The sequence below is a fragment of the Euprymna scolopes genome, chromosome 1 (assembly GCF_053919585.1).
Source record: "Euprymna scolopes isolate OS-2025 chromosome 1, ASM5391958v1, whole genome shotgun sequence".
NCBI lineage: Eukaryota > Metazoa > Mollusca > Cephalopoda > Sepiida > Sepiolidae > Euprymna > Euprymna scolopes.
In genome coordinates, this window is record NC_136482.1 from 156,360,138 (window position 1) to 156,381,420 (window position 21,283).

At 31.7% G+C, this 21,283-nt stretch overlaps 1 protein-coding gene across 2 annotated transcripts in view; it reads right to left on the reverse strand.

The window, feature by feature from the left end:
* LOC145276853 (structure-specific endonuclease subunit slx1-like) overlaps positions 1-21,283 on the reverse strand; it is a 251,566-nt gene that overhangs the window by 13,173 nt on the left and 217,110 nt on the right. For both annotated transcript variants that reach the window (XM_080128253.1, XM_080128244.1), the window contains exons 4-5: positions 11,203-11,631; positions 3,320-3,529 (exon numbers count right to left, since the gene is read on the reverse strand). In XM_080128253.1, coding sequence (XP_079984379.1) covers positions 3,320-3,529; positions 11,203-11,631 — 639 coding nt within the window. The remainder of the gene's footprint in view (positions 1-3,319; positions 3,530-11,202; positions 11,632-21,283) is intronic.

Consider the following 21,283-nt stretch of genomic DNA (forward strand, 5'->3'; position numbering starts at 1 on the left):
TATATCGAGATATATATATATATATATATATATATATACATACACATACATATATATCGATATATATATATATATATATATACATACACATACATATATATCGATATATATATATATATATATATATATATATATAACAGAATCACGTTGACACGGCAGTTCTTATTAAATCACTGAAATTAAGCAATCCTAAACCTGATCAGTATCAAATGAGTGATGATTTGAGAATATCATGTGCTGTATATGGAAGGACACTTGACACCTCCCTGCAAAAGCAAACATTGTCAAAAATCATTTACGAGGATAGTAACCAAAGTAAAGTCTCCTAATTGAACTCAAAAATTTAAAAATAAAAAGAGCTATGAAAATGGGAGTGATACTATTAAATCGGACAACCTTTTATGCCCCAGAATTTATTTTTCTATATAGTCATTACTATCTTCAATGCATTTTTACGATGAATTCAATAATGCATCTCTGTTTCTGATGAATGTCCACTATAGGGGGCTGCTTTCTTAAAGTTTCACACCATCAATAGAGAGATGAAAATTTCAGGTCATGAATGCATAATTTCAGTCATCATAACAATGCAATTTACAATCCTCTCTGTTCCATTCGGATAGAATAAAAAATAGGAGACGTCACTTTTGGAACACCCTTTGTACAGATGACCAGGGTCCATGTGTTTTTTTATGAAAAATTGTGAAACTGAATTGAATTGAATTAAAGAAATGATTGTATATACGTTTATAAACAAAACTGTTTCATTCTTTGATTGAGTTAGTACAGCTAAAAATGAGAGAGCATAAGCGTATGACCTAGTGGAGAGAGTATGGCTCAAAAATGATGGGCAAGATATAAGCTTTGTTTTGTTTACAGAAAATTATTTCACGTCTAGTTTTCACTATTTTTAAAAATCATTATTAAAGACCACATGGACTTTGATTTTCTGGTGACATTATACCAAAAAAAAGAAAAATCAGTTTCTATGCCTAATAAAGTAAATTTTTAAATAAATAAATGTTTATTTTAAAAAAAATGAATTTTATTGTCTAATTAACTGACAAATTCCAATTCAAATTTACACAAAGTTTATATTGAGCAAAAAAAAATCATTAATTACTTTTACAGGAGGCGCCCACGGTCCTCTTGATTGGACAGAGTTCATCCATATTTTTAATGTCCATTTTCAAGGCTTTTCAACGTTTTTCAAGGCCTTCTCCAGACAAAATTCAAAACAAAATTTAGAGTTTGTTTTAAAATCCACAGCAATTCGAAAAAGTGGTAAAAAAATCAAATATACAACAAATAAATATTACCACAGCCAATAAAAATTACTTTGTAATCTACCTGCATCATTTCTGGTGTTTTTAAGTAGTTTTGAATGTTTTTATTTCATCTCAAATATTAACTTTCTTTACGACTTTTAATCTCCAACCAAGATGGCTGCTGTCTTGTCTATATTTTTTTGGCCTGGCTGGCCTAATTTTTAATTATCACAATGAAATAAGTTTTAGAGGGGTAATTTTATTTATGGCGGCCGCTACTGCTTCCCACTCTACCCAAGGCAGTTTTGTGATAAAGGGGCGTAACTCTTGTATACACAATACTACTATGCAATTTCCGAACAATGTATTTCGATTTTATTTTCAACATTTAAAAAAATATTTTAATAATATTTTTATTAATACTTAAAAAATAATTTCATAGTATTTATTTGGATTTTATTTTTAATATTTCGACACAAATTTTTAATGGACATAAAGAATGTAATTGCAAAGACATCCTCCATATTTTCAAGGATTTTTCAAGGTAATAATAGAAATAAAGTCTTTTCAAGGCAAAAGTCAAAATTCAAGGACTTGTCAAGTTTGTGCGACCCCTGTTGGAACAGTAAAAAAAAAATCAGCTTAAAACCACACAGACTTAGCTTTTTAGTGACAGTATGCAATGAGGAAGAAAAAGAAAAACACAAACTGATGTAGACATATATCATCCAAATTAAATCAATGTTAAATTTTTAAATAAGTAAATGCTTATTAAAAAAAAATATCTGCATTATATTGGCTTCTTAACTTCATAACAATTGCAATTCAAAAGCAAAAACAAATTTAAAGAACAAGATTTTGGAGATAATTTTAACCTTTCACTTGATATAGTCTTTAGTTATGGAAATGCTTGAAGAATGATCAAAAGTAAAATCCCAATGTTAAGCTGAGAGAGACATACAGAAAGTTCTGATTGGTTGAACAAGATCATGTGACCGTAGAGAGAGAAGAATTCAAAATAGATATCAGTTATGTCAAGTCAGTTGATGAGAGACATCACTAGTTTTGTCATGAAAAGGTTCTCTTCATGACTAACGAAGAAAAGAAAATGAATAGTGCAGTAAAATTCTAGGAATTGACAAAGCAACCCACAATACAGCCGGAGATTATATATTTTTTGGATTATCTGTAGTTGTTCATTTTTACCGAAAACTAGATTTCAGCTACAAAGAAGTAAAACTAAGATGATGAGAAAGACACATGGAGATTCAAACAAAGCAACAGAAATGACCAAAATAAGTATGCAACCATAGGTTGCATACTTTTTTAATCTAAAAAATTGAATCACACTTTTATATAGAACTAGCAGGAGTACCCGGCGTTGCTTGGGTGTATCGAAGTGGTGTAGTAAGGAACCTGGATTGGGTCCAAAGGTGTTTAAAAAAAACAGTGTTAGTAGCAGGTTTCCCCAGCGATGCTTGGGTGAAGTAAGGAACCCCTCTTGTGTTAAAAAAAAAATGTGGCAGTAGCCGTGGGAGGGAGGGGGGGCAACAGTGAGCTGTTTGGATGATGAGAAAAAGAAAAAAGAAAAAAATGGTAGTAGGCAGGCAGGCTCGAACCCGTAACATGAAGGAGAAAAAAAGGTTAAAAAAAAAAGTGACGCCTTAGCCGATATCTCCTTCACACGACTGAAAATCCCGGGTGTTGAAATTAAGCATAGTCAATCCAACATAGACGATGACTTTGTGAAAATGTGGACTAAAAAAATGACCCCTCCTTGTACAAAACGGTCGAGTTTAGGATGAAGGAATTAATGTTCTTGGCCAATTTTTTATTATTTGTCGTCCGAAGGACAGAGCTTAAAAACGATACCAATCTCATGAAAATCCGTCACCTCTGTCAAAAGTTTTTGCAAGATATACAAACACACACACATTTTGCCCTTTATATATATATAGATTTCCTTTGGTTTGTCTGTCATTCTTAAATTTGAAACATATTTTAGTTGAATAGGCGCATCTTAAAAATGGATCCGTTTTTGTTGTACTTACAATCAAGTTTTGGTAGCATCCATTTTTGAGTCGGATCAAATCACCCCAAAGAACTTCTTTACTACAACTAGGACAGCATCCATCCACTGGGATCAAGGGTAGTTCAACTTCATCTGTTTTATTTTGGCCAAGGAAATGGCTAGCCAAACATATAATGTGACTTTCTGCTCGACACTGCACATGGATACACTTTAACACTGAATTTGGATCCTGCATAAAAATAATAGCATAATTAGTTATTATTCTGTGTGTATGTATATAAGTTTGTTTAAAGAAAAAGATACAATTTTGACAAAATGTTCTGATGTTTAATGGAATAAGGTAATAAACACATGAATATACTAGTTAAAAAATGAAAAAAAAAATAATAAAAAAACGTGATTCTATTGATTCAATATTTTGTCTCAATTATGAAGCTTTATTGTGGAATGATTATTATTATCATTACTACTATTATTCCTGATATTCATCAATGACCTCCCCAATAATATTGAGTCTAAGATTGGTATATTTGCTGATGATACAATGCTTTATAACATGCATGAGGGAAGAACGGATGTACACAAATCCAAGAAAATGGCTGAATTCTTAGAAAATGACCATAGTGGAATGGGGTCGTAAATCGAAGGTAACATTTAATGCTAGCAAGACTAAGCTGCTCTTCTTTAACAATTACAAGAAGCCTTTCCAACCACCAATATCCATGACAAATAACTCCCTATTATAGAATTCTTCCTTCAAACTCCTTAACTTAACCTTCACAGGAAATATGAACTGGAATAAATACATTGAGGACATTGCAAAGGCTACTGTAAGGAAGGTGAGTTCCCTCTATCATGCTAGAAAACTGCTCACGCATGAGAGTATCTTGTATCTTTACAAGGCCACTATTCGCCCATGCATGGAGTATTGTTGCCACATCTGTGCTGGTGCATCTGCCACTAGTCTCTCCCTCTTGGATAGGGTCCAAAAAAGGGTCTCCAATCTAATAGGTCCCACGTTGTCAACTAGGCTCCAACCCCTGTCCCATCACCACAATGTTGCATCTCTATGCTTGTTTTACAATTATTTTAATGGAATGTGCTCTGATAAACTCATTGCACTTGCATCCCCTCGATGTACATATCCTCAACAAACCCACTTAGCAACAAAATCACACCCCTTCACTTTTGAGGTCCCTAAATGACAGAAAGCTTTCTACTCTAATAGCTTCTTTCCTAGAATGACTAGACTTTAGAATCCTCTTCCTGCTACCTGCTTCCCAAACTGTACTGATATGCAGAAGTTCAAATGCAACATAAACCAAGATCTTAATTTTTCTTAAGCATCGTCCAATTAGTCGCCCCTTATGTCCAAGTGGCAATATGCCTTGTTTAGGATGAAGATGAGAAAAAAAAAAAAAAGAAAAGATTTTTTGCTGAAATCAATTTAAATATACAAAAAAATTGAGAGTATTTTTTTTTTTTTTTTACACGGTGGTCACCACTTATGAAGGCCTGGAAGCCACTCAGGAATAAGGGTTATTGCAAGTACAGTACGTTAGTGTGGAGATTTAATGAAGTGACTACTTAAGGGGGGGGAGGCGTCGGTTCATCAGGAATTTGTTTACGTAGTAGTTGGTTAGATGTGAGTCTTTAAGGGAGTTGACTAAAATGAAAAGGGATGTGTTAGTTGATAGTGAACGTATGATTGTAAATGTGGTAGCGATGTTGAAACATGATTTGTTGAAGCTTTAAGTAGTGACTGTGGTGGGGGAGGACAAGAAAGAAGAGGAACAGAAAGGATAAATGATGGAAGAGAGATAAGGTGGTCATTCGGCAAGTCTAAACCATGAATTTAACACACAGAAATCAGCAATAATTAAATATGCACACAAGACGTGAATAAAGCAACTCATCAATGGACTTGTTTCAAATAGAAACACACTTAGCAAAAAAGAAAAATAAATGAACAAAAAATTACAAGCTGTGAATTTGAATAAACTCCAATGACTCCTTTACACCTACATTGACATTCATCCACTACCAACTTCTCTATCTTAAGTCAAATGATTGTGCTAACAAAACTGAAATTGGATTCACTTGACCTCACACTGTACAAAAGGTAAAAAATCTCTTAGAATAATATGCCTAGGAAATTATGGTAAATTCACAATACTCCTTTGACCTTGCACTAATAGATTAGCATCGCTTTAAAGGGTTTGAAAATTATTTGAGTGAATTAAGACTTCCTTCAAGATATGCAGTCTTAAACTTTTCTTTTTTTCATTCCAAAACCTACAAAATTTTATGAACATGATATTAAAACGATTATTGACCAATGGAAAGAAGTCAAAAGAACTAACTAATGACTAAATAATTTCAATATTGTATTGCACTTTTTAATTATTTTATTGAGCTTTAAAAATATTTAATTGTAGCCAACAAGACATTCTCTATATTTACTTTAAGGTTAAGCATTTATTCCTGTGTTTTAATATTTAATTAATTAATCCAGCTTGAGTCATCTGAAAAAAATAAAATTTTATTATTTTGTTTGTTTTATACAAATTGTGGAACTTGCTCATTGTCCAAGTACTATAATCTATTTTAAACTCCATTTTTTTTTTTGTTTTTACTAATTAGTCGAGTTCTTTTTCAATCATTTTCCAAGCTGCAAATGATACTAGCATTTAACAAAACGTTTTAATTTAATCATCATCAAGTTCGGTTTAACATCTATTTTATATACTGGTATTCATTGGATAGCTTTAAGAAGCCGATTTCCAAATTCATATTATTCCATCAGCCTTTTTCTACTTTTTAAGTAATTCATTACCAAGTGATACCCTGTGACTAATTGAAATTTAACATTTATATTTTACAAAGTTACAAATTTTCTTTTTATTGTAGGAAATGTGTTTTCAGCTTTTGTGGAGTGAACTGTAATTTTAATTTTTTTTTTTTTCTGGATTCTTTTCTACAATGTAAAAACTCCCATATGCTATTATAATACTCCTTATTTTTAATTTGAACTTTTTTTTATATATATGCATTCGTCTGCATCCATAACAAGAACTCATTCTGAAAGAAAAATATTTTTCATTGTGTTCATGCCAAGTTGATATAAGTAAAGTTGTTTCTAATGTTTTATTTTCATTATTTAAACATTATAATTTTAAATGCTACACATATATAGTAGTAATGCAATATTCTTTTTCCTAGTTATCAACAAATATTCATTTCTTTGTTCCATCTTACAACAAATATAAAATAATAAATTTTATAGTATCTCCACAAAGATTTTTTTTTTTAACTTAGAGACTTTTAGTAGTTTGATGACAGCATCAGCACAAACATTATGTAAAATTGTGGTTGATAAAAACATCAATATTTTGATAATTTGAGCACACCAATCTGTGACATCAATTCCTCTTCCCTTGAAACTAATTGAGCAATTGCAATATAGCATATTTAGGAAGCAAGGGAGGTAATTCAAAAACAAATTATCTCCCCTGAAATAAATGTCAGGCATAAAAAATGAAACATATTTGCTTTTGATAATTATCTACCTCATTTCTTTACTCCTAATTGGAAGTGGCCAACGAAGAGACAGTAAACATTTTGTAAATAATTCTGATCATTGAAAGGTGATGACTATTAAACATTAAGACCATCTACCATGTGTGAAGTTATTTGTCATTGATCAATGCAAACAAAATAACATAACTCACTGATTTTTTTTTTTTCAGACCAAATTTAATTGCATTACACCTGGGCTCTTTGTTGTTTTTTCCTTTAATTTGCTAATTGAAATAGAATTAAGAATAATATAAACAAATACTTTTTTTTTTCAAATTTAAAAGAAAAAAAGAAATTGTGGTGAAAGAGAAAATAAATTAAAAGGATCAAGTAAAGATTAGATACCCCGTAGCAGAAGACAAAGATAGGCGAACATTTCAAGTGACACCGGTTGTTCGACCATGACATTGCCGTTGGTTGTTTGTAAACACGTCAAATAGCAGACTTGTTTGAATGTTCGCGAGCAAGATTTTAAAAAAATATATTTACAAAACTTTTTAATATTTAAAAGATAAAATATTTATTTACAAAATATTTTCTTTAATATTAAATATTTACAAAGCTTAAGGATTAAAAAAAACAAAAAACTTTTTTCTATTTATGCAAAACTTTTTAATTTAAGAACTAAAACAAACGTATTTAAACAAAATATATTTAAATAAATGGGTGTCTTTCTGAGTGCATTCTTTATATATTTACAGAACTTTTTAATAAAACTATTAATAATAATTAAAAAATAAATATTTCTATTTACACAAAATTTTTGTGTAAGTAACAAAAAGAACGTAAATGTAACAAAATATTAAAATAAATGGGTGTCTTTCTGAGTGCGTTTTTTTAATATATTTACAGAACTTTAATAAAACTAATAATAATAATAATTATAATAAAAATAAAAAATAAAAAGAATTAACTATGTTAATTACAAAACATTAGAAACTGAAAATTTCGGATGCTAAACTTACTTGTACTTAATTTGTCTTTATGGAGAAGTAAGCAAATAGCAAGTTTTTTTTGTTTGTTTTTTTTAAAATAAAAATGAAAATTATAAAAAGATTTGTATCTTGTGATACAACACTTCATCTTTATAAAAATAAAAGTTATAAAATATATGTGAATAAAATATATTTTTTAAAATCTCGAATGTTTATACTTGTGATTTTATTATGCATAAAAATTGCCTCGGTCTAGAAGGATTTCTCCTCCACTGATCACCTATATGCATCACATTTTAAATATTGAATTGTATTAAAAACTCACAAATAAAGATAAACACACACACACACACACACACACACACACACACACACACACACACACACACACACACACTGTACATAAAAATTAATTTTGGTCACAAAAATCTGAACAAGTCAGTTATTTTATATTTGTTTCTGCCATTAAAAAATTTGGTTATAATAATTTTATTTAAATTTTTTTTTAATTATGTATTTTTTAATTGACATCATTCGAAATTCTCAGTTATAACGTCGGTTTATTTATTTATTTGGTATTATTTTACGACCTGCACCAGCATAGTATAAACACCCCCAAAACCACCCCATGTTAAGAACGGCTTTCGGAATAAACACCTCCCAACCTCCTCATGTTAAAAACGGCTTTTGAGGTTGTTTATTTCGAAAGCCATTCTTAACATAGGGAGGGAGTGTTTATAATATGCTGGGACACGTTGTAAAAATTTACCATTTATATTATTATTATTATTAGTTTTATTAAAAAGTTCTGTAAATATATAAAAAGAACGCACTCAGAAAGACACCCATTTATTTAAACATATTTTGTTTAAATACGTTCATTTTATTACTTAAATTAAAAAGTTTTGCGTAAATAGAAAAAAGTTGTTGTTTTTTTTAATCCTTAAAAGCTTTGTAAATATTTAATATTAAAGGAAATGTTTTGTAAATATATATTTTTTCTTTTAAATCTTTAAAAGTTTTGTAAATATATATTTTTAAAATCTTGCTCGCGAACATTCAAACATGTCTGCTATTTGACGTGTTTACAAACAACCAACGGCAATGTCAAGGTCGAACAACCAGTGCCACTTGAAATGTTTGCCTATCTTTGTCTTCTGCTACGGGGTATCTAATCTTTACTTGATCCAATTAAAATGTACTTTTCCTACATTGTGATTGAAACCACAACTTTCTTTCTCCAGTCATTTTTTTTCCCCCATTTTGTCTAATGCTTTTTAATTTCATAAAAATTAACATTACTTTTTACTTAGTTCTAAGAGACTTCCTTTTTAATTTAATACAAAATGAATAATTTTCTCAAAAATAATTTACTTACAAAAGGCTTAACTAATGATTCATTATAATAAAATTATATATCACACACGTCTCATCTCATACAAAATACTAATTATGGTGAAAGTGTGTGTTAGATAAGAATTTAAAATTTTTTGTTTGTTTTACAGCATCTCAGCCTTTTTCAGGTCATTTAATGTGGAATGAAATTGAATTCATTTGGTTTTTGCTTGAAAAAAAAAAAAAAAGAAGCAAATCAAGTGGTCTATTTTGATGTACTTATTTTGATTGTTAGAAATTCTTGTTCTTTTTTTTTTTGTATTCTATTGAGTTAGTTGGTTCTTTTTGGAACTTTTTTAGAACTGCCCTTCACCGGAGTCTGCTATGCTTGTTTGGTGTACAGTTTTTAGGAATGCAATACTTTGCTATTTTGGTTAGCCTTTCTGTGAAATACTCTATTGGGTGAGAGTCCATTTCCACATACGTCAGTTTCTCCTGACATATTTCTTTAAGCATTTGCACATCAGCTTTGTTTAGTTTCCAACACTTTGGTTTACTTTCATTGTCTCAGTTGCTCCCTGTGATTTTAGTTCTTCTTTTATCTTTTCTAAAGAATACAAGAAGGGTTCTTGACTTCTTACCATTCCTTTGGGAGTGTTTAAATATTGATACGGATATGTGGTTAGTTTTTTAACATGAGACATTTTCATTTTTATCAGAAACTCCATATCTTTTTTTACATGCACCAGGAATGTTTCCATTCATCAGTTTTTAGCATTTTTGGCATTACGTTTGTCAAAATAATCCTTTTTTTTTTTTGACAAAAGGAAATAATATTGTTAGTTTAGGTTCTTCTAAGGTTTTCAAGACAATTTTGGAAGTCTGCTTTGGTTATTTTGGTATCTGGATGCATTTTTTTTTTAGTGATTCTATTAAGAGCCACATATTTTATTTTTAATATTCATCATGCCTGTTCCCTATTCACTTTGATTAAAAGAAGTCTATAGGAATCATCAAGCAAGTTAGGGTTACATGAATGGTATACTCAACAAAATTGTGATTACTAGAACCTGTGTTTTGTGTTCTACCATGTATAGCAAAAAGTCCAGTGCACACATTCATGTTGCAGTCATTTATCTTCCAGGATTGATTGGCCCTTGCCACTGTCTTTGAACACTTATTTATAAACTAGAGTGCTTATTAATAACTATGAAGTTAATCAATTTAAATATTGTAAACAATCGGGACAACTGATACAATAAGTGCAGAGAAACATCTGACTGGTCAATTGATCAGATCAGGCCTCTCCAACTTCACCTCTAGCTAAAGTAATGACCGAAGTAAACTGCTGCAAATCATGTGACGATTTATATAACCAGGCTATAGATCACTCAGCCACCAAGACTCTGTCATAATAAATCGCAGGTCACCACCTACTGGCCTGTTTTCGGAGGGGGGGGGGTCTTACCTATCTGTATGGGGTTGCAGTCAGTGTCAGTGAATTCTTGGCTTTACCTACAGGACACTAGGAAGTTTTAATTTCTCTATAGACTTTCCATAATAATTTAATGTGCCACATCCTGTCAATTAAATAAATATTAAAACGTATTTTTGTTATCGAATTAACATATATGTACATGTTAAATGCTGGTGTAGTTCTATTAAAAATAAATGAATTTATTTTATTCTTGACCTCTTATTGATGTGACAATCATGAGACTGATATCCTTCTCAGCAAGCGACAGTATTGTTCTGTTCAGTCATAGAAGGTCCATCCTCCCAGGAATTACCTTATCTCTTAGTTTATTGTTAATCGCTTGAGATGCCCCCTACCGTGAAATGCCAATGGGGCTGCTCAGACATTTTTGGCAGACCAGAGTTTGGTGCACTTGTATTTCAAAACCGTACTTGCTGACCTTGTGTCTAACCTCCTGGAGGAGAGATACATAAAATACTCAACAGAAATGCATCACTATTATTACTTAGGGGAGTTAACAAACCATGAATTCTAATAAAAAATTTTAAAAGTAAATCAGGGCAAACTAATACAAACCTTTAATTTTCCTAAACAGATTGAACAGCGTCGTCCTTTTTTTGTCAACCTTGAAAGTAAAACACCCTCCATGCCAGGGAGGGATTCCTGGCTTGTGTTTAGGTCAACATCTGCATCCAACGGTTTCCTGTGTTTTTGTGGCGATTGTTCTGGAGCTGGTTGTTGACTTTGGGATGCTTTGATCTTTTTACGTCGAACAGGCCCATACACGATCGGCATATGCATCGGAGGCAGGAGGTTTGGTGGAAACTCCAGCTGGTACTCCTGTTTCAGCCAACGTATAGTGAGAGGAAGACGACGCCAGGGTCCAGTGCGCAACATTTCACACAGGATTCGAAAACGGTATTGATAGGCTGATTCGGTGCGCTTCTTCTTCAGTAAGTGCTTTAGGCGACGCGATGCATTTGGGTTCTGCCAGGCCCATTCAAACTAAAAGAATTTGAAAAAGAAAATTTAAAGATAATGCAACATGCATGTGACAACAATTGAAGAAAAGGTTTTAATACAGTTGCAAAAAGTGATGCAAGTTTTTATATTTAGAAACAAAACCTTTTTCTTTTTTTTACTATGTAACATATGTAAGGAAACTAATTTTCTGCAACCACAATATCGCTTAATCATTAATTTGAAATGGAATTTGTAAATAACCAATTAATCATTCCATTTTTTTTTTTTTTTTTTTTTTTTCAATTATTTCAAAACTTAATAAATTACTCTCTATACAATTTTGTTAAATCTGATTATAATATTAGCTGGTCAGATTTCCAAAGTCAAACCCAAATAGCAATCTGTCTGACATATCGATATTTGATTTAGACTAGCCTATTTTTTTCATATTCTTTTTCCATTGTGTTTTTGGCATGAATATACATTATTTCACTTCATTTTTTTTAATGAAAATATTTAATCTAAGAAAAGTGACTGGTAGAGTGGAGACATTTTCCCTGCAACCAAACCATATTAGAGGGAAATTATCATGTGCTGTCCTTCTATCATGTACTAAGTTTTCTTCCTTGAGTTCTTTCAATATATATATATATATATATATATATATATATATATATATATATATATATATATATATATGCTGTGTAGGTACAACTAATATATACATACAAGCATATTGTAGTTTTTATCAATATTTGTCCTAGTGTTTCCTTTATCTTAACAGAAAAATAAAATTAACAAGCAGTTTTATATTTAAAAACAAATGAAAAAAGGTCTTTTCTTTTCTTATAAAAATAGTAAAGCTTCAAAAGGATCTTGTGAAAATCTGTTGCCTCTGTCGAAAGTTTTAGATAGCCATGATGATGATGATTGCAACGTCTTGTCAGAAGACTGCCACTCCCTCAGTCACTGAAAGTCCATGAGCCCAAAGATGACTTTTTTTTTTAGTCCTGCCAGCGAATTCACACACTCAAGCAGACATGACATTGAAGAGAGTCCTTGGCATACATACATATATATACATATACATACCCATAAACATACACACATCCATACATACATACATACATACATACATACATACATACATACATACATACACAATACATATAACACATATACACAAACATATACATACACATATATACAAACATATACAAATACATACACATACATATTCACATACCTATACGTACACATGTATGCACATATACATACATACACATAAAGTTACCTACATATACCTACACATACATATATATGCACTTCTACACATACATATATATGCATATATACATATATACACACATATATATGTATATACATATAAACACACATAAACATATATACACAAAAAAATAAATAAAAATATATACATATATACATACAAATACAAATAGATATACATACACTAGAACATATATTAACATACATACATACATACATACATACACACACTTATGCATATATAGAATGATGGCAGATCAATTATTACATGCTTCCAGCATTTCAGGGCTACACGCGTGACAATTTTTCCATCACCACGGACAATTTTTTATAGACAAATGCCTGAAGAAGTATCTATACAAAGATGATGTTACAGAGTTTTAGCTTTGTACGACAACTAAATATTTCTCTCAGTTCAAAATGTTGAGATCCAGCAACAAGCATGAGCAAGATAGCCAGCAACTAGGCAGCCATACAAACATACATACATACATACATACACACATTTTAACAGATAGGTAAGATTTATATAATAGATTATGAACTATTTTGTTAAGTAGTTTACATTTCAAAGAGAAAAAATTCATATTAATATATATTGAATTCTTCAAAAGTTGTTTCTAAAATCTGTCAAAATAAAAGTAAGAGTTTATTATGGTGTGGTATATCATGACATACAAATGAACCTTCAACCTCTACAAGACTGTCACTCAGAACCTATTGTTCCTATTTACTTGCTTCCGCACGAGGGCAGAGTTAGACACAAGGTTGGCTTTTCATTTGGGGAAAATCCAGCTTCCCAAAAAATGGCACTCTGGATAGGAACAACAATAAAAACTGTCTTAGACGTGAAGGATTTCACCTTCACTGGCCGAAGACAGAAAAGGTGGAGTGTAGCATCAGAACAGATACTACACTTAGAACTGATTGTTATTCATGCCTTTATTGACATTAAGGTCATCATCCAAAATATTGTGAAAATAACATCCAAAATGAGAATAATACAAATTCAATCCACATCTAAAAAATTCTGAAACATAATTTGTAGAAATGTAAAAGTTATATATATATATATACATATATATATATATATATATATATATATATATATATTGGGTAAGGTGATTGATAATTCAAAATTCAAAATCCGTTTCATAAGAAGGAGCACAGCCAATAAATTGTACGATCATTTCGGAAACGATGTTTTCTATTGTGACAGACATTGAGTCAAGGACAATAATTTTAGCATATAGTTTTTTTTAAAAACAAAGTCTCCTCATCAGCAAAACATTGGGTGTTTTTTTTTAAATAAAAGACACCATGAATAAACCTAGCATTTATGTAGTGCAGATGAATCTGGAAAATATTAAAATATAAGGAAAAATAGTTAATTAATGATGTAGATAAGTAAAGTAATATTGGTTAATAATAAAAGTTAGAATAAAATTACATAGCTGTGTTTAGTGTAAACGTTAAAATAAAATTACAATGCTGGGTTTAGATTATGTATAATGTTATAGTAAGATGCTATCAAGAGAATTTCAACAAATATAAGTATATATATATATTTTTATCTTAAAATGGTTTATCCTTAGAAAACTGTAATAATCCTCAGAGCAATTCATTTAGATGTTGTCTGTAGCTTATACATGCTCTGTTTAATTTCAAATTGAAACGCCAAAAGGGAAGTTCTTAACGGTTAGCTTATTTCATCATTGCTTAATTTAGGTTCAAATAGAAATATACATATTCAAAATGAAGGGAGATAATCTTCTTTTGTCTTGTAATATGGTCAAAGGGGGGATAATTCGTCCTTACGCTGTTTTTTTCTTATAGTATAAGATAATTTTATTGAGTAAATTTAGTAATATAATTGTTTTATTTATTTATTTATTTATTTTATTTATTTATTTGTTGGAATTAGTAAAATCAGTAACCTACAAGGGTTAAATTTGAATAGAGATTTAATTAAGATACAGAATAATGATAAGTTTGTTAATAATAATGATGATCCACATCTTAAATATAATATATATATATATATATATATATAGAGAGAGAGATAGATAGATATACTTTATATAAGTTATATATATATATATATATATATATATATATATATAAATAGATAGATAGATAGATAGATAGATATAGATATCTTATAAAATAAAATGTTGTGAAGACAGAATGTATGAAGGACAGAAAGGAAAAACAATTAAACACAGGAATAAATAAATATCAAACTAGAGATTTGACTGGTTTTGTTCAGATCAATAAACGTCTCTTTTTTTTTCTGAGGACTTTGCTAATCTAAATGAAATTGATCAAATCTCTCTCTTGATTTTTATTTTTTAGCGCCTAATTAATTTTCTTTTCTGTTTTCATATATAAGTCTAATATATAAAAGGTTATATGTCTGTCTGTCTGTGTGTCTCCATATTTTTAAACTCTATCTCTTCTGAAACTGAAGTCATAGAGCGGCACAAGGGGCCTCAAATGATTGGATGTTTTATGGACCGTTCTTTTATGAGTCTTCAGACGATTAAAATAGTTTTACGTGTCACGTTGGTACAGTGGTAACGTCACTGGCTTTCAATGCTACAGTTTTGCTTTCAGTTTCGATTCTAGCAGATGGCACCCAAATACTTTTTTTTTTTTAATTTTGAACTTACGGCTCTATAATAATATATACAAAATCAGGACAAATTAAAATATCATATTTAAGCGTATTTTACGACCGGGCAAAGCCAGGCGCCCCACCCACCGCTAGTATTTTATATAGGAACATTGCCAAGCAAGTAAAAGGTTAATCACTAGTAATTTGAAGACTTTAAAAGAAGTTAAAGTCAACCATTTTAGAAACAAGAGGCTTTCATTTCAATCTGGCAGAGTTTTTCTTTTTCTTCTTTTTTTTTTCTTTTTAATAGCAATGTTTAAGTGCTTACCCAATTATCGCACAGGTCTCAGCTTAATGTTTGGGCTGAGACCTTTGACCTGTGATCTCATTAACAATTGAGCTGAACAGGGTGGAGTTGATTAATTTGAACAATTAACCTCACTGGGCTTGAAAAATAAGTTTTAAATAATTAGTGAGAAACCATTATCTGAAATACAAATTATACAATGAGAATATTCGAAAAACAGTTTAAATTGACACCAAAAATAAAAATTGTTTTTTTTTTAATTTCTTTTTTGAAAAAGTCAGCAAAAATCTCTCCAAATTAAAAAAAAAAATGTAATAATAACATTTTGACATTATTTGCATATTTAAAAATTTATAGCAAAATATATATATATATATATATTCTGAATTTATATATTCCTAAAGTTATTTTAAATACAATAAATCATCAGAATTCATTATAACATCTGCTTTACATAATGGCATATACATTAAACTACTTTTAGAAATTGACTTCCAAACTTGCCTATCTCTGGCCAAGTCTTCATTTAGCCCTCTTCCCCGAGTCAATTCCTATCACTTCTTCATGTTTTATCCTAAGTCTCCCTTTTAGAACTGACACTACTACCTCATGCATTCAATTTTTACAAGAATTTACAAATTCTCATCTATTCTTTTAACATGATCATATTTTGTTCTGCATCTTCCTATATTGTCCAGAATTTTCTTCATCATATCTAAACCTGTCTTTAAGACTCACATTTCACATCTGTCATATCATTTTCATATCATTTCTATCCATGCAACACATGTCCTCAACCTTTACTGATCGTGTTTTATTTCCATATATAATCACACTGTATACACGCATGACTGGTTTAAATAAATATTAAAGAAATTTATGTGTAAAGAATTCATTGTGGATTAGCCCATTACAGGAAAAATGGGCATTTTTATCTTTTTTTATTATTATTATTATTAAGCTTTCTAATGTTAAATATTAGTTTTAGTTTTTGTTTTTTGTTGTTTTTTTTTTTTAAATTCATCACTGATAATATTTGTTTGTATAATACCAAAGCAATGCTGGGTAATCATGCTGGATCTATTAGTTCTGAAGACCTGTTAACTGAGCACCTTTTATTAGGTTGACAAGAATGTTCTGCAGTTTTTAACTTAAATTCAGATAAACATATCTCGGCTCAAACAAAAATTTATTGATCGAAATAAGCAACATCAGAATCAACATACTTTTGCCAATGCAAAACAAGTGTATTCATGCCAGTAATGTAAAAATCTTGCTCTCTGGTGGCGATGAAGTCGCTGAAGGTGTTTTTGCTATCACTTAGGTTTTTGAAGCATTTCTTATGCAGAAAGTTGTCAAGATGATTGAAAAAAAAGGTCTGGAGAGTATAGCAGATGAGGCAGAGTTTCATAACCCAATTAATTCAACTTCTGCAGTCAGGTATTGTCGTGAAGGAGAATTGGGCCTTTTTGTTGACTAATGCTGGGTGTTGTTGTCAAAGTTTCTGATGCATTTCACCCATTTGTTGATAGTACTTTCCTGCTGTAATGGTTTCGCCTGCATTCAAAAAATGTAATCAATGAGACCGGTTGCAGACCACCAAACAATCAGCATGACTTTCTTTTGGTGCAACTCTGGCTTCAGGAAGTGTTGTGGAGTTTCATCAGCATCTAACCACTGAGCATTGCTGGTTGTCGTAAAGAACCCACTTTTCACTGCAAGTCACAATCCAGTCGAGAAACGGGTCATTCTTGTTGCATAAAAGAAGGGAAGATGACACTTCATAACGGCATTTCTTTTGGTTGTCATTCAATTCCTGAAGCACCCATTTATCAAGATTTTTGGTCTTTCCAATCTCTCTCAAGTGGTTAGAAATCTTTGTACACATTACATCTAATTCAGAAGCAAGTTTTCGGACAGTTATGCATGGATTGGCTTCGACTAAAGCTCTTAATCGGTCAATGTCAACATCCAATAACCAATCACTACTCATCATCTTCAAAACTTTTGTTGTTGCCACATTTCTTAAACCATCATTGTGCTGTGCATGCAATAGTGGTTCCTGAGCCAAATACTTTGTTGATATCGCAAGCTGTTTCAGTAGCTTTTCTGCCTAACTTAAATTGAAATAAGAAAATTGTGCAAATTTGCTTTTTTTCCATCTTGTATTCAATGTTCTGAAAAGAAGACATAATTGTTTTAAAACGATTGTAATTTAAATGATGCGGTAGAGTGAAAAACGCTCTTTAAAATGATATACAAAAGTAAAGGTATTATAACAAAGACTTATTTGAAAATACATTATTTGAAATCAAGATTAAAAATTCTGCAAGAACTTTCTTCTCAGCCTGATATTATCACAAAATCCTTTTCTTCTGAGCTCAAAATTCTTAAATCTAGTAACTAAAAAGAATCCAAGACGTGTGAAAAAAAAAATGCTGGAATAAACGGAAAAGAAATGGTGTTGCTTAGAAGTTTCTCAGTTTCTTGTTTTTGGTTCATTTTTTGTTGAGCCCTAAACAAGGCATATTGCCACTGAAGTATAAATGGCTACCATGATAGAGGTCAGATTTATAGGGGGTGACCTAGATGAGGAGTTGGGATGCAAGATGTTTGTTTACATTAGACTTAAATTTTTACATGTTGGTATGGTCGGAGAGGCAGGGAGCAGGGAAAGAATTCCAAAGACAATTAATCTGTGGAAAGAAACTATTGAAATAGAAAATCTTCCGGCATCTAGGGGTAGTGAAGAGGTAGAATTTTGCTGCTAGTCAAGTACTCCTAAACTACTTCTTCTTCAAAGGCTTAAGAGTCTAGTCTACCCTACCATTTCACGCATAAAGGAGGAGGGATATATTTTTTCCAAGGGTATTAGACAAAGTGATGCAAAAGCCCTGACATTTCACGCATCCGGGAGCATTTGATTAGATATTACAAGTTAATCCCAATTGCAAAATAATTTAGTGGGATAACTTCAGGTTAGCTCAGACATGGAAACCGTTTCTTGTGAAGGAGTCCGTGTTAGACATGGTCCATCATACAAACATGGTTCACTTCACTACGAAAAAAAAATCAAATTAATTTTCTATCGTAGGTATCTCAACTATTTTCCCTATGGAAGACCATACGCATAATAATCTGTTCTCCATGATGCACTGATTGGTTTTGTCTTATGACGCACCAATCATTTTTGGGTTATTTTCTGTTGAAACAGAATATCTATAATACAAAAGCGAAAATGTTTGTGTGTGGTCATTTTTTTTTGTATGTCTGCCAAAGCTTGGGGGCGGGGGCTCGGAGGGGGTCACTAAATCTTACAACTTTTTATATACTGTCCAGATACGTCCGATTTACGAAATGAATGTTTTATTATGTTACAAAATTTGCACTGTAATTTCTTTTTCTCTACTACTATTACTACTACTACTATGGCATGTTTGACCTAGAAAACCACACGTTCACGTTCATTTAACGATCTGCTTTTATAAACATTTAATTTTACCCTTCCTTACTTTTCTACCCATGTTACGTCATGGTAAGTTGTCAGGCTTTTCGCCGCAAGGCTTCAGGTTCGAGCTTACCTCCCTACCAAATATTTTTTTTTCTTTTACACCCGGGCAATGCCGGGCACCCCCGCTAGTATTTTATAAATATAAATCTCACCTGTCTGTTTAAATGTATGTATGTATGTTTGTATGTCTGCCTAAAACTTTCAACAAAGGCGACGGATTTTCATGAGATCAGTATCATTTTGAAGCGCAACCCTTCAGGTGACAAATATCAAAAAATTTGCCAAAAAACATTAATTCCTTCACCCTCAACTATATCTCATAGGATTAGCAAATCTCTCGACAGAGGCAACCTTTCTAGGGCAATTGCTCTTGACATATCAAAGGCCTTTGATAGGGTATGACATAAAGGTTTAATTCACAAGATCTCCAGCTATGGTATAGCTGGAAATGTCTTCTCAATTATTAAATCATTTCTCTCTGATAGGTTCATAAGAGTAGTAGTTGATGGGCAAAAATCAGAAGCTCACAGTATTAATGCTGGAGTCCCTCAGGGGTCCATCCTGGGTTCAACTCTTTTCCTGATTTACATTAATGATCTTCCAAATCACATCCTTACATCATTCGTAGACATTTTTGCTGACAACACTACCATCTATGGTAGCACATCTAAGACAGTAAACGACCAAGTTCTCTCCGATTCTCTCTTCTCTGATCTTGATCACGTTGTACAATGGGGAAAGGAGTGGCTGGTTACTTTTAATGCATCTAAAACCAAGCTTTTATCTTTACATCATCAACGTTCTGATCCCCATCTGGCATCAATTAAAATAAATAGCTCTCGTTTTTGGGGGGCCTCAAGTTTTGACAGGCTTCTGAGCTTGACCTTTACTCCTGATCTTAAATGGAATACGTACATCAAATCTGTTGCCAAGGCCGCTGGAAAAATGGTCGGATCCTTCTATCAATCCAGTAGATATCTCACTGCTGATGCAATTCTTTATCTATATAAGAGCCAGATACGTCCAAGGATGGAATACTGTTGTCACATATGGGCAGGAGCTGCTAGAAAAGACTTGTCCTGCCTTGATAGGGTTCAAAATAGACTTTGTGGCCTGGTGGGAGATGTCCTTTTCTCTTCGCTGCAACCTCTATCTCACAGAAGAGATGTTGCAAGTTTGTCTCTGCTTTATCGTTATTTTCATGGAAAGTGTTCGACTGAGCTTCAATCTATGGTCCCCCTTCACCAAACTTTCACAAGAAACACTCATCTAGCTGAAAACACTATCAATAATTCCCCCCACTCTTTATCTGTGCCTAAACCTAAACATAGATTCCATGATCAAAGCTTCTTTCTTAGAACTGCACGCCTGTGGAATTGTCTTCCGTTTTCCTGCTTTCCAGCCGTCTATAATATGGTTGTCTTCAAGTCCAACGTGAACAAGTTCTTGATGAGTCATTCCACTTAAGTTAACAAATTTACTGAACTTCCATTACTATCGATTACTATATTACCCTTTTGACTACTGTACACACTTTAATCCTTATCCTTGAGTGGCCTATCGGCCTTGATAAGTGGTGACCCTATGTAAAAAAAAAAAAAAAAAAAAACTGGACACTCTTCTACAGGGAGGGGTCGCTTTTTTCGCCGATATTTTTGAAAATTATCCCCTCTTTTCGATTGTCTAGCCTTAATTTAAACATACGTCACTTCCGGTTTGGTGATGGACGCAACAGCAAAGACGTCACATTTATTTTTCCACATTCTTTTCCTCTTTCACCGTACGTATGGGTTTGAGCCTACCTGCCTGCCTGCCTACTACCACCTTTTGTTTTTTGCTCAAACACACACTTCCAAACATCCGGGCAACGCTGGGGACCTAGGTTAGTCTATTATAAACGATCCATTGATCAAAAGCACCACAGCTTTGATATGAAGAAATTAAGATTTATTACACAAAAGATAATGTTAAT